At 32.1% G+C, this 14,116-nt stretch overlaps 5 protein-coding genes across 5 annotated transcripts; 3 read left to right on the top strand and 2 right to left on the bottom strand.

Moving 5' to 3' along the window:
• Positions 1 to 824: 824 nt before the first annotated feature.
• Positions 825 to 1,115, top strand: Chro.70614 (hypothetical protein). The annotated part of the gene is made up of 1 exon (XM_661549.1): positions 825 to 1,115. The coding sequence occupies one exon, from the start codon at positions 825 to 827 to the stop codon at positions 1,113 to 1,115; it is 291 nt and encodes a 96-aa protein (XP_666641.1).
• A 333-nt stretch (positions 1,116 to 1,448) lies between these two features.
• On the top strand, positions 1,449 to 4,448 carry Chro.70613 (cell surface protein that may regulate cell wall beta-glucan synthesis and bud site selection). The annotated part of the gene is made up of 1 exon (XM_661550.1): positions 1,449 to 4,448. One exon carries the CDS (start codon positions 1,449 to 1,451, stop codon positions 4,446 to 4,448), a length of 3,000 nt encoding a protein of 999 aa, XP_666642.1.
• Positions 4,449 to 5,117: 669 nt separating this feature from the next.
• Positions 5,118 to 5,837, bottom strand: Chro.70612 (hypothetical protein). The annotated part of the gene is made up of 1 exon (XM_661551.1): positions 5,118 to 5,837. One exon carries the CDS (start codon positions 5,835 to 5,837, stop codon positions 5,118 to 5,120), a length of 720 nt encoding a protein of 239 aa, XP_666643.1.
• A 475-nt stretch (positions 5,838 to 6,312) lies between these two features.
• Chro.70611 (hypothetical protein) lies at positions 6,313 to 10,764 on the bottom strand. The annotated part of the gene is made up of 1 exon (XM_661552.1): positions 6,313 to 10,764. The coding sequence occupies one exon, from the start codon at positions 10,762 to 10,764 to the stop codon at positions 6,313 to 6,315; it is 4,452 nt and encodes a 1,483-aa protein (XP_666644.1).
• Positions 10,765 to 11,562: 798 nt separating this feature from the next.
• Chro.70610 (pre-mRNA splicing factor protein) lies at positions 11,563 to 12,165 on the top strand. The annotated part of the gene is made up of 1 exon (XM_661553.1): positions 11,563 to 12,165. The coding sequence occupies one exon, from the start codon at positions 11,563 to 11,565 to the stop codon at positions 12,163 to 12,165; it is 603 nt and encodes a 200-aa protein (XP_666645.1).
• The last annotated feature ends 1,951 nt before the right edge of the window (positions 12,166 to 14,116 follow it).

Consider the following 14,116-nt stretch of genomic DNA (forward strand, 5'->3'; position numbering starts at 1 on the left):
TCCTCTTCTAAACTCTTTCTTTCCACTACCTCTCCACTTTTACTATATTCATATCTCTGTTCTAATTCATCCCATTCATTTCTATATCTTTAACTATAATCTTCTACTTGAAAAAAAAGAAATAAAATAATAATAATAATAATAATAATAATAATAATAATAATAATAGACTTTCTATAAATATTGAATATTTATATATAAAATTTTATTTCCATATTTTACTAAATTTACTTATATATTCATCTTTGTGAGAATACATTGTATAAATTTGAACTCAGTATAAACTAACTACTTTGATTCTTCATACCTGTAGTAAATATTTATTAAATTAATTAAAAAAAAATTGATTCACAACTTTTATATTGTGAAATATTAGTTTTGTCTATTAAAATATTAGATCAGATAAAATAAATGCTTAATATATTATTATTCATTTCTAGATAAATTAAAGGTTTGAATTTCTCATCTAAATCTAAAGTAATAAGACTAAATATTATCAAGAACCCACGTAAAATAATAACTTAATAAATCAATTTATCTGATTTTTCTTTTCCAAAATGGAAAATGTAAAATTAATAAATTCAATATTAAGAAAAACTGAGCACAGAAAATTAATTATTTCTGCAGCTATCCATTCTATGTGCTATTATAACGATATTTTCACACTTGAATTTTGCATTACATTTTTTTTTTTGTTAAAAGACATACCTTCGGGTGCAACTTATTTAAAAAAAAATCACATGTTATTGTGTGCAATTTTCTCATACAACAAAAAGTAGTTATTTCTCTAATTTCCTGATATATTTTTTTTTTTTTTTTTGAAAATGGGTTCAGTTGAGAGTAACGTTTGTGAAATAATTCCCTTTAGTTCACAGCTTACATGTATTAGTGACAATCTAGTCATAGTGAATTATTCTAACAATGTAATTCAGCAATACATCTTAAATTCCATCGCTCCAGTAAACCTTTCAAATGAATTTGAATATATATTTCCTTGCGGAAAAGATATACATAATAAAGAAGGTAATATAAGATGCGACCCTATCACAAAGCAAATCCAAATTTCCTGTGGTTCAAAGTTATGTAAGTTTACTTTTAACCCATTTAACTCATGAATTCTAATCCCATAAATTTAGACTCTGTTTCTAGCGATAAAATAGTAAAACCTGGAAATCAAAATCTTTGTTCATTTACTTTTGATTTTTACAATGATGAATTCTCACTTTATATGGTAAGTGAGCCACATAAAATTTCTGGAATAAAATATAACCGTTTTTAGTNTAATAGGCCAGATAGTCTTATTTTCAAAACAGAGGAATTTGGAGTAGAACCAACTTTTTTCAACACTACTTTACTGGATGAAGAATTCAAATGGACACTTACAGACAGAAGCGAATTTGGTAAGTCAATATTTTTAAATTTTTAATCATTTAACTAAATATTTAGTTATGAAAATCCCTACTACTACTACTACTACAAGAACTACTACTACTACAAGAACTACTACTACTACAAGAACTACTACCACTACAAGAACTACTACTAGTACGAGAACTACTACTAGTACGAAAACCACTAATAATACGAAAACTACTAGTGAATATTTTTCATCAAATGAGGAAGAAATGGATTTAAAAAATAATTCCATGGAACAATTTATAAATGAAAATTTCTCCGAATCTAAAGATAAGCATTTAGGCCAATCGAATATTAATTTAGGCCTTAATTCCCCAGATGGGCATAGTGATAAAATCTTTTCAGTTTTATCTCACAATGGTACTGTATTTAATATAAACAGTAAAAATTGCCCAAATTTAAATTTTCATAATGAAAATTCTGGAATAACTAATGATTCTAAAGGGTTAATCAATTTTACTATTAAGAAGAGCGATTTTAGGAATATTCCAATGCTCGTTTCTAACTTATTTGGTACAACAAACTTGAAGAAACAAATACTTCTTTGGTTGAATGACAATGAAATAAGTTTATTCGACAATGATTCTACAATATCTAGCGTTTCTCAAATACCCGAAGAATGGTCAAATTCAACAAAAATAAACCTTTCATTATACTGGGATGAAAGTTCCAGTTACTTATTTGATAATACCCACTCGAAGATTATTCTTTTTGTTGGGAATTATAAGAATGGCACAAATAATGGCGACAAAATATCAGTCAATGATGCAATGAAAATTAACAATGAAATGCTAGCACTTTCTAAATCAAATAATGTTTGCAGTATTTCTAAAACAATGAATGTGTGCAAATCGAATGTTGTTTCAATTCCGTATTCCGGCGGTCTAACTAAAGGAAATTATTTAAAATTTGGATTTAATGTTCCAAGAACTGATCTTTTACCTATTTCGATTAGTTTCTTTGATTCAAACGATGCAAAGTCATTATTTGTTTTAAATCCAGATGGATCCGGAATTTTGAAAGACATTTCTACTGAATTTGAAATTAAATTTGAGCTTGGCTTGATAAATGGTAGTTGGCTCGGAGGTGATATTTTTATCCTTAATAGGGAACACGCTCTTGAAGCTGTAAACTATTCAATCACTTGTGCTTTCTATACAAAAACATGTTTTGAAAAGAATGAAGCACATTGTCTTAAACCCTCTAATCGCGCAGAGAATAAAATGACTTTTGGATCTGAGAAAGACTTAGCGACAACTCTCCAATCTTCTAATTCTGAATATTATCTCTTCCTTACATGGAATAACTGTATTCTTGGATATATTCCAATTAACACAAATAAAATCAACAAAGTTACTCTTGAAGCCGGAGACAACTCAATCTCCACAATTGGATATTGGAGTATTATCGATGGATTTTCTTCTTCTTTAATTAAACATGCGCCTATAAAAGAAAATGGCCACTTGAATAATAAAGGAAATCAAAATATTCAAAATGAAATAATGAAACCACTAAACTCAACAAATCCAGAATCAGGTGGGAATAACTTAACTCAGAACCAAAACACAAAACCTCATCCAGGTGTTAGACCATATCCTACAGAAAAGCCCTCAAATGGTGAACATCAAGAATCTGGTTCAGAGCATGCCCCTGTTACCTCACCAGAAAACGAATCAAGTTCAAACCATCCTTCTGTTACTATTCCAGAGACTGGATCAGGTTCAAATCACGCACCTGTTACTATTCCAGAGACTGGATCAAGTTCAGATCATCCCTCTGTTACTATACCAGAGACTGATTCAGGTTCAGATCATCCTTCTGATACTGAACCAGAGACTGGACCAGGCTCAGATCACACTCCTGTGACAATTCCAGAGACTGGATCAAATTCAAATCATCCTTCTGTTACTATTCCAGAGACTGGATCAAGTTCAAATCATCCTTCTGTTACTATACCAGAGACTGGATCAGGCTCAGACCACGCGCCTGTGACAATTCCAGAGACTGGATCAGGCTCAGATCACGCGCCTGTTACTATTCCAGAGAATGGATCAGGCTCAGATCACGCACCTATTACTATTCCAGAGACTGGATCAGGCTCAGATCACGCGCCTGTTACTATTCCAGAGAATGGATCAAGCTCAGATCACGCACCTATTACTATTCCAGAGAATGGATCAGGCTCAGATCACGCACCTATTACTATTCCAGAGACTGGATCAGGCTCAGATCACGCGCCTGTTACTATTCCAGAGAATGGATCAGGCTCAGATCACGCACCTATTACTATTCCAGAGAATGGATCAGGCTCAGATCACGCACCTATTACTATTCCAGAAACTGGATCAGGCTCAGATCACGCGCCTGTTACTATTCCAGAGAATGGATCAGGCTCAGATCACCCCCCTGTTATAATTCCAGAGACTGGATCCGACTCAGATCACGCACCTGTTATAATTCCAGAGACCGGATCAGGCTCAGATCACGCCCCTGCTACTATTCCAGAAACTGGATCAAGTTCAAATTATCCTTCTGTGACAATTCCAGAGATTGGATCAGACTCAGGTCACGCACCTGTGACAATTCCAGAGACTGGATCCGACTCAGATCACGCACCTGTTACTATTCCAGAGACTGGATCAGGCTCAGATCACGCGCCTGTTACTATTCCAGAGAATGGATCAGGCTCAGATCACGCACCTATTACTATTCCAGAAACTGGATCAGGCTCAGATCACACTCCTATTACTTCTCTAGAAGAAGGATTGGACTCAGAACGCTTACCAGTCACTTCTACAGAACAAAACTCAAAGCCAGCTATATATCCTAACCAAGAAAATGAAAATCATAATAGTCAGGAAGGTAATTCAAATTTTAATACACTAAATCTTCCAAATCAACCCAATCTTTCCAGCAAGCCGGCAGATGTGGAAAGTTATGGAGAAAAGGATAAAATGGTTGATGGTGAGCAAGCTATCAGTAAAAATGACATTATTGAAGATACTTCGAAAGAAATTAGAAATAAGATGTAAAGTATCTGCATTGATAAATATGGCCTTAGCCATTTCCAAATATCTAAACTGTTAATTCATGTAAAATTCACATTGATAGTTTATTTAAATAAAAACAATTAGGATCTTGTACGCATATCAATTGATTTTCTGAAATTTAGTTGTATTGTTAATTATTGTTTCAAAATACTTTCTAATAATTTGTAAAATGCCGAATAAAGGGATATCTGCTTACTTTGATAATCCCATTCGATAACACAAAATTGAAGAAGATTAAAGTGGTAAGAAAAACAAAAATGAAATATTTGGAAATTTGTAAAATTTAGAATGGAGTTAGATCAAACTTTAATTATTCACATATACCATCAATTTTTTAATCAAAGATCGTTATTTCTGAGCTAATTTTTTTTTAATGCTAATATTTGATTGCTATATTGAATTTTTTTAATCCGATATTAAAATAATAATTATGTGCGTGCTTTAAAAATAAGATAATTTACAAAATATATTTATTAATTTAAGGTGAATAAATTAACATTTGGTAAAAGATTTGCAAAATTATAACGGAAAATTTAAGCCTCATTAACTAAAAAAAAAATTGGCATATTTAAAAAAAAAAAAAAAGATTAATTATTTTGTCAACTAGATTATTAGCTTTCTTAAATAATTAATAGAATATTGTAACAAATTCTAAATCCCGGTTTTAGACAACATTTTCTGATATTCATCTAATTCCGCTTTCTTTTTACTAAGTAATTCTAGATTTTCTTGATGACATTTTTTTAGAAACTCATATTTTTTAATATATTTTATAGTATTACTCATACTTGAATCCGAAAGGAATGCCTTTGAATATAAATTCACGATGAATTCAGTCCTTTCAAGCTCTTTGAGAAGTTTTTTCTCTTTCTTCGTTAATTTTGAAATATGACTTTCTAGATCTTCTCTATTAAAATGATTGGATAACTCATATTTCCCTGCGTTATCTTGGTTACTTTTAGGAGATTCAGTTTCAGACTTTGATTCTTGGCCAATTAATACTGAGTTTACTTCTTCAGATAATTGAATCTTGGGAACATGCATTTTCTTATTTGTGTCATTTTTAGCTTCTAAATGAGCCTCCAATTTATCGGAAACATATGTTGAGTTATTTTTTTCAGAAATATCAGGCTGATTTATCTCTTCAGTGTCAATAACTAATTTTAGGTCTTTTGGGTCTTCCATTAGATCTATTTGTAAATTATCGAATGAGTTTAGAACCTTTATAAGCGATAAGTTCGAATCAAAAGATACTTTATGATTGTTATCTTCTAGTTTTCTTAAAAGTAAAGCAAAAATCATGTAAATAAATATGCATTTAATAGTTTTGTATATTAACTTGATTGATATCTTATTTATGAAATTATTCATTGTTAGAAAAAAAAAGATATTAAAAAATATTTGAGCCTTAATTTGATTTTTCTACCTGAGTTATAATCTATCAGTATTAATTGAGGAAATGATCAATAAATTTTAATCTTATAAATTCATCTTTATAGTTTAATTGAATTTCATATTTATATATTTTTTTTGAATTTTTGTTTCCACATGTCTAATGTGGGATTTTTCTATGGTCAGGATTTGACTGTAAATGCCCACACTTGAGATTTACCTTTACCAAATAATAAATTATTTGGAGGGAAATCAAAAAAATTGTTAATGTAACTAAGGAAAATGCCGAAAAAGAAATAAAAAAAAATTAATCGCCTTTGGTATTTTACATTTATTCCTACAACCTTAACTTTGTTTTCTAATGTATTTTGCTATTTTTGTGAACAAAATTGCTTAATGATTAAAAATTTTGATTCAGTTTCTATTTGAATAATTTGGCAAATTATCTTATAGTTTAATGTTCAATAGTCACATTTACTGTTAAATTGTATGATTTTGGTTCCCACGAATAGAGAAAATCATAATCATAGTAAGCAATACCATTAAATGCTGATTGTTCCTGAACAAGGCCAACAATTTCGCTTGTATTATTCTTTTCTCGCTTATAATTGACCGAATATCTTCCAACCTGACCATCTTCTAAATTGCTATTTGGGTTCTTCTTGTTAGTTGAGTCTCCTTGAAGGAAAATAAACCCAGACCCAACATTTCCTAATAAAGGACGAATTTCAGAAATATTAGGAATGAATCCACCAAAATCTCCATCAAATCCTGGCCAAGCTGCTGTATCATTTTGATATTTGTTTAAGGGAGTAACTGTGCCTTTAAGAGCATAACTAGATAATGCATTACAAAGACATTGAATTTGAGATTTTCTAGTATTAAACTCATTATAGCGGTGGAATGTTTGGCATAAAGATCCATCCCACTGATCTCCTTTCCTTGCAACACACAAAAGACTTGTGATATTAGCTTGTATGTCAAGTTCAATATCAATATTGAAAGAAACTGGGGTTGGAATGTTAATTAGATAATAGTCAATAGAGCATGCAAAAAATGATGTAGATAGTACTGGTATTACAACTTGATCTTCATTGGAAATATGTTTATGAATGGATTGTCTTATCAGCTCATTTGGATACTTTGAAACTGAGATAGATAGAGTATTATTTGGGCAAGAAGGAATCCAATAAGAACTCGCTAACTGGTGATCAAAGTATCTAGGATTCTGAATCATATAAATAGATTCTGCAAGCTGAAATTCAATGTTGTTTGAGAGAGAAAAAGGCGGAATATTTATTGTATCTAACTTAAATCCTGATTTTAAGTCCTGCTTTGCAAATGTTTTACTCTCGAAAGTAATTTTTGAATTAGGTCCATCCCATTTAAATTGAGATCTAATAGGATCCGAAAATGATAACCTATTTCCAATTGATTGCAATATTAATTCAACTACTTGTAGGTATTGAATATTTGATGAAATGAAATCCCAACCGTTTACTGCAACAAGAAGGTCTATAGTTTCTAAAAGGAGGAACTTAAACCCAGGGCTATTTGCGCATTCAGATATTAATGTATTATTCATAATCGAATTGAACGGCTTAATTGTATCTATTTGTAACTTTGGGTTTTCTAATGCATTTCGGAGTATCATATTTAAGATTCCAAAAACTGTAATTTTAGATGCTGAATAATCTGCAGAAGTTGGATTTTTTGGGTTATCTAAAAGCATATCATACAATACATCAAAGTATTCATTCCAAACAAGAGATTGAGATACTGGCTGTGAAAACAAAGAAATACCGAGTTGAAGTCCATCAAAAAGAGATAAATAGGATAATGAATGTGTTGCGGCAGCTATTAATTCCATTATTTGTTCTCTACTCTCAAGTTGATTATTCATAATTACTTTTTGATATGGACAAATTGGTTCATTTCCGTAGCTACAATAAGGAGATATGTAATGATTTTTGAGACTTTTATCGCAAGGAATTAGGCAACCGCTGTTAGACGGTGTTGAAGCTTTCAGAAAAACATACCAGGCTTTTTCTGTTGATGGCAGCCTTATTGATTGTTGCAAAAGTTGCAGCTGATCTCCTATAATTAAAATTCTTGAAGATGATGATACCACTGGGTCAGATGATGCAATGATCCCTAGTGAAGGAAAAACAGATGATTGTACTGCTGTTGGGAATGCGATTCTAGGTATTTGAAGATAAAGAGTATCACTTGCAGACGTTTTTCCTGGGTTTGGAATCAAAATAGAGAATTCTTCCATTTGAGGAGGCATATCTGCACTTAAAAAGTAAATATATTCTCCAATTCCCCTTATAGGAGCAGTAGGAATCTGGTTTGCAAGAGTTCCATAAGCTGTGGGGATTGATGTAGCCTGTTTCAAGTTTTCAGGTAAGGCACGGAAAACAAGAAAACAGTTTACATTTTGCTCTGATAGTATGCTAAATGGTTTAATTATTGCAGAAACAATTATTGATTCAGGAGAAAGTATTTCTTGAACTAAAGCTTCAGAGGGTAAAGTTTCAAGGTGGATAGAGTGGTGCCCTTCGCATAACAGCTGAGACTCGAATTTAATAATTTCAGTCATACTAGAGAAATAAGAAACTTCATTCAGCAAAACTTCAAAACTAAATGATGTATTTTGACTTGTGTAAGGTATTGTAGCGAAATGATGACCTGTATTAATGTGATCCCATGCTTTCGGTACTGATTTGATAGTGAATACTTGAGGAATATCTGTAGGGAATATTGGAATCTCTGAAGGGTACGCACAAGTCTGAGTACGGAGGAACCATTGATTGTAGTTATTTGGATATGGTAATGTTTCAATCCACCAACCTGTTGGAGAATACCCATATATTACGTGCGGCGACGTGTTATTTTGTATAAAAAGTAATGGGGTGGTAGTGCTATACTCCTTAGACTCAATTTTAGCGCTCCAAGTATTTCCTTTTTGTAATCCAGTATTAAGAGTATATGGCAACTTCTTTTCAGCCGTAATACAATTTGCAAGGCTTGCAGGAGGAGGGCTTGCCTCCATGCAAGTTTCAAATGCTTGATCCTTAAGAGTAGTAGTTGAATACAAAAGTGAAACAGGAGTTGCTGGTGTATAGCATTGCCAAGTGACTTTTACATCTACCATTTCCGTTGGAATTGGAAGCATTCTAGCAGCTCTGCAGCTGGCTCCACCCCCAGGAAGGTTAAAGGAACCAAACATTTTTTCAATATATTGCGGTGAAAAGGCATAAAAAGATCCCTCCGGTATAATTGGATTATTTTGGTCATGAAACAATGAGGATTGCCACGTAACTCTGGGTCCCTGTAAGAAAATTCCATAAAAAATTTGGCTGACTACAGAAATTCCTGGATAATTTCTGATAAAGGTTTTTTTTGAGTCATCTAGTTCCTTAGGACCTCCACCATTCTGGGTATAGCTCACTGTTTGAAGAATAGTAGTTTGCAATCCTGGGTGATCTAACGAAGGTTGGAAGTATCCATCAAATTTCTTTGGTGGAGGATAAAATGGACTTTTATACTTAGTACTAAAATTTAATTGTTCACTGGAACAACGTCCTTGTTCGTAAAATCCTTTATTTTCTATTGAGGGTGTAAACGGGAACGTTCCATTAAAAAAACATCCTCCAATAAAATTCTCTTCAATTATAATTGATGGTGACCCAGTATCTTCTAATATTCCTGTTCTTTTGGGGTTATTCATAATAATAAATTTGTTGAAAAATCCCATTCCTTTAAGAGTATTTCTTTGAAATATGGAGCCTGATTTTTTACTCAGTAAAAGCGAAAGATCTCTTGGATCTTCATCATCTATAAGGTTTCCAACCATTGTATAAGGTCTTAGTGGGAAATAAAAATCAAAGTTGCTTGAGCAATTAGATTTTTTTTGGAAATTCAGAGTCTGCTCAGGTAATCTTGAAGGTGGCACAACTCTGATTGGAGTAACAGTAAATGGAATATTTGTTTGTCCCCACGTAATAGCAGCGTTATTGTAGTGAGTTGTGACGTTACTAAAGTATGGAATTACCTTCATCTGATAAGTTGGAGTAATTGTAGGAATAAAACCTCCTAATCCATACTTTGGAACCCACAAATTGTCACTATTATCTCTAGAATGCTCTAACGATGAAACATCTAAAATGGTAACATTAAATGCATCAACAAAATAGTGATCGCCATTAGAACCAACAACATTTTTTCCTGGAAGTACATCGCTTGGTAGAAATACCCTATAGATTAATGGTATTGTCATTTTAGGGCTTAATTCAGGCGCAAGGCCAAGGTCGTCTTTAATATCATACCAAACTTCACTAAATATGTGTTGAGAAAGCCAATTAATCTCTCCCTGACCATCTAAAGATTGATGGGTTTGTGGAAATTTAAGAATTAGACTTTCAATCATATCATTTGTTATATAATAAGTTAGGTTAGTATAGGAGTAGGTTTGAATTATAGTAGGAGTTATTCCGTTTAAAAGTGTGGCAGCAGCTTCGCAAAGTGGAGATAAAGCAACAGCATTTGAGATAGTAAGAACTCCATATTGAGTTTGTATCTTGGATGTTCCACTCAATTTTTTGGTATCGCATGAGAACTCAACTGGAACGGGATCAGTTCTATTAAGGTTTCCCACAGTTAAAGTTATTGGATTAATAAATTGACATGGAGTGATTAATGGAGGAACCGAAATTGCACCCCAAACAGTTTCATAATATGGAGGTGTTGGCTTAGGGTCTTTTACATCAATTCCATAAGGAGATCCATTTTGTGCCAAGTATGGTTCTACCGTGATCTTCTCATAATTTCCTCCAGGTATCTGGCAATTTGAAGTTTTTAACAATATTATCAAATAAAAATAAAAAATTGTTACCTTCCACATTATTCTAAATCTATTCAGAGTTTAAAATATTCTTTATCATATTTTAATTTTAATTTTTATTAGTCCCCATGCAAAGAATATATTTTACTTGACTTTTCATTTTACAGCTTCGTTATAGTAGACTATTGCTGGGCTTGGCGCGCGCGGTTAATGTGTTTGATTAAGTTTTTTAAGATTGCATAATTGTATTTAAGTGTTGTATTTTTTTGGGAAAAGCGGACAATTTAAAGTTTTCTATATGGCTCTTGTAATCTTTTTTGATATTTTCTGACTAGTTAAATTGGATGGAATCTCTTGAGGAGCTTATTAACTCTAAAAAAATAGAACTTAAAAAGAAGTTAGGTAAGTTTAATAATAATGCAGACGTTATAATTACTGATTAATAACCTCTTTTTTTTCTGTTTACATTTAGATAACCGAAGTTGGGTTTTTCAAAGTGAAGTGCAAGAGCATGAGAGGCAAGAATATATCAGAAGGCAGAGAGAAAGGGATTTGAAAAAAGTAAAGAAGGAGAACATTAAGAATTCACATTGTATAACTTCGGAAGACAGAATAAAGAAAAATAACCATGAAAATAGTAGTTCTGTTATTGATTTATCTGGTAGTGATTGCAAACTTATCTCAAAAAAATTGGAAAATGGTTCGGGATGCTTAACCTCTTCCCTGTCTATACAAAATGAGGAGACTATAAAGAGGTTAAGACTACTTGGAGAACCAATAACTTTATTTGGAGAAGATGATAACGAAAGATATAATAGACTAAGGAGATTAGAGTTTAAGGGAAGAACAAATGAAGAAATGAATATTGGCCAACAGAATATCTTTTTGCATGGCTTTGATCCTAATTTTTCTCTCTATTCTGTAAGCGATGACCACACACAGGTCGAGATATATGAGGAATTTGAGCATATAGAAGGAGAAAGCAATCAGAAGTTTATTCTTAGATGGATAGATACTCAGCTAAAAGAATGGGAGAAGCTACTTAAATGTCGAAAGAAAGCGGATTCTGAAACAGAAAAAGGTATGCAGGATTCCGCTCAATATTATCAAACAAAAAGAGACATTCAACCTTTAGTTAATTCGCTAGAGGCATCTGATGGAAAAGTTGATAAAGAGGTTCTCGATAAATTATTTGAAATTGTGACTTTGTGTAACCAAAGAGATTACAATAAAGCTCAAGATAAATATATTGAATTGGCAATTGGAAATGCGCCATGGCCAATGGGCGTAACTATGGTAGGTATACACGAAAGAGCTGGAAGAACAAAAATTTTTTCCTCTCATATTGCTCATGTCTTGAATGATGAAACTACAAGAAAATACATTCAAATGTTTAAAAGGCTTGTAACTCACTGCGAGTCGAAAAGACCTTCTAGAGAACAGCAAAAGAAAAGTATCTAGCAAAAGTAATTATGTACCTTTCTTTTATTATAATTTGTCCGGTTTGCGTTGCTTTCTTTTAGTTGAATACTTAAGCAAATATAAGCACTTTCTGGCCGTCTAGTCGACTATTAGTTACCTGTAAAAAAAGGCGGGTCTTCCTTATAACATGAATGTGTAATTAAGTTAGAAGTGAGAAAAAAAAGATAGAAATATTCGGTGGAATAAATTTATGTATAAGCTTCATTGCCACAGATGAGTTTCAGGTTGGAGAGTAAAAACCTGGAGCTCCTTGAAAAAGTTGGCGTGAATAAACAGGAGGCAGAATTATTGAGTCATATTAATGAAGCTGTGAAGGAAATTACTTCAAAGATTCAAGATGGTGATATTCAAATAAAGATAAGAAAATGTAAAGAATTATTGCAGCTTATTGCTGCAATTAGGCAGGATGTGTTAGGAGATTTCCCCTCAGCTTTGCTAACACTAAATTTGGAATTGTGGGACTTGTTGATTAATTCTTTGAGTTCATGCTGTTGTCCCTCAGTTTTTGATAAAACTTACAAGGCATTATTTCCTGGTTTGTATGAAAATTCGAGCACTGATGGATATATGGGATCTAGTTGTTGTGTTATTCTTAAGGAGAAAGTCCTTGAATTATTAACGGAAATGATACAAAGTATTAATGAATTATTAACTAAGAACAAAGTATATTCAACCAATGTATCTGAAATAGAATTTTGGATCTTAAATCTTGCAGAAACAGTTGTTCCAAACCTCGTTTGTTGTTCCTTAAAATCATCCATTTCTTCTCACTGTGAATGTAAATTAGAGCCTCTTGTATCTTTATCTTTTGTCGTTCAAGAATCAATTTCAACATATTCTGAACTTTTAATGAAGGAAAGCAGGCTTTGGTCTACTTTGTTCAGGCTATTAATGAGTTGTAACGACCTAAACTCTAATGCAATTGAAATCAAAAAAAAGGTTCAAACAAAGAAGACTATAATTGAGCCACAAGTAGTGGATTTTTCAGTATGCAACCTAAAATTTTTGGATTCTGCGCAACTCATTTGTTCAACCTTTACCAGGTTTAACTTTCTTTCGGATAATGAAGGTCATAAATATTTTTCTCTTCTTGCTGCAGGGGACATTTTCTCTCAATTCATCAAGTATGTTTCTACAATATTTAAGATTGTTTACTTTGAAGATATCAAAATGTGTAATACCAAACTTGATTTTCTTTTCAATCAAAAGTTTGATTTGCCAATTGAATCTTTTGCAGAATACCATGAAGAAGTTGAATCTTCAGATAAAATTGCAGATCTTAACGATTTGGACAGTTTAGAAAATATTGAAGATATTTACAACTTTAGTGCAGAATTTAATTCTGCAAATAATAGCAATAATAGCCATGGATCAGCTTTAGAAAAGGTGCACGAGTCTGAAACTAAACGGAGTAAACACATGGATCGCTTTGAAACAAACAGCTTGATGTCATGCATTGTTTTTTTGCTTGGAAATGAAAAAATAATTGAATTCGATTCTTTTAGAATTGTGCATAGCGATTCTATCAGATTTACTATATTGGATGTCTTAGAGTCATTGTTCCAAAGCAATGATTTGGCGAGCCTAGACTCGGTTTCAATGATTAGCCAAACATTATTTGTCTATGATTTTATTTCGCTTTTATACCCAAATAATTCAAATTATTCCTTAGAAGGCCAAATGGAATATAAATTTTCTTATATAGAAAAGCTTACTGAAAGATTCATTAAAAGCCCAATCCATGTAGTTGCGTCCATAATTTATATATTAAGATCTGATGCTTCTAAAGAAAACCTATCAAAACATTTAAGTATTCTATTGGATTATTTATTTAGTTTAAAGAATTCACCATTTGAAAATTTAATACCAATTACATTAGGATACTTATTCGATCTTTTATGCCAAGAAAGCTATGGGTCAAAAAATCTAG

This window comes from Cryptosporidium hominis, assembly GCF_000006425.1.
Source record: "Cryptosporidium hominis TU502 chromosome 7 CHRO017138, whole genome shotgun sequence".
NCBI lineage: Eukaryota > Apicomplexa > Conoidasida > Eucoccidiorida > Cryptosporidiidae > Cryptosporidium > Cryptosporidium hominis.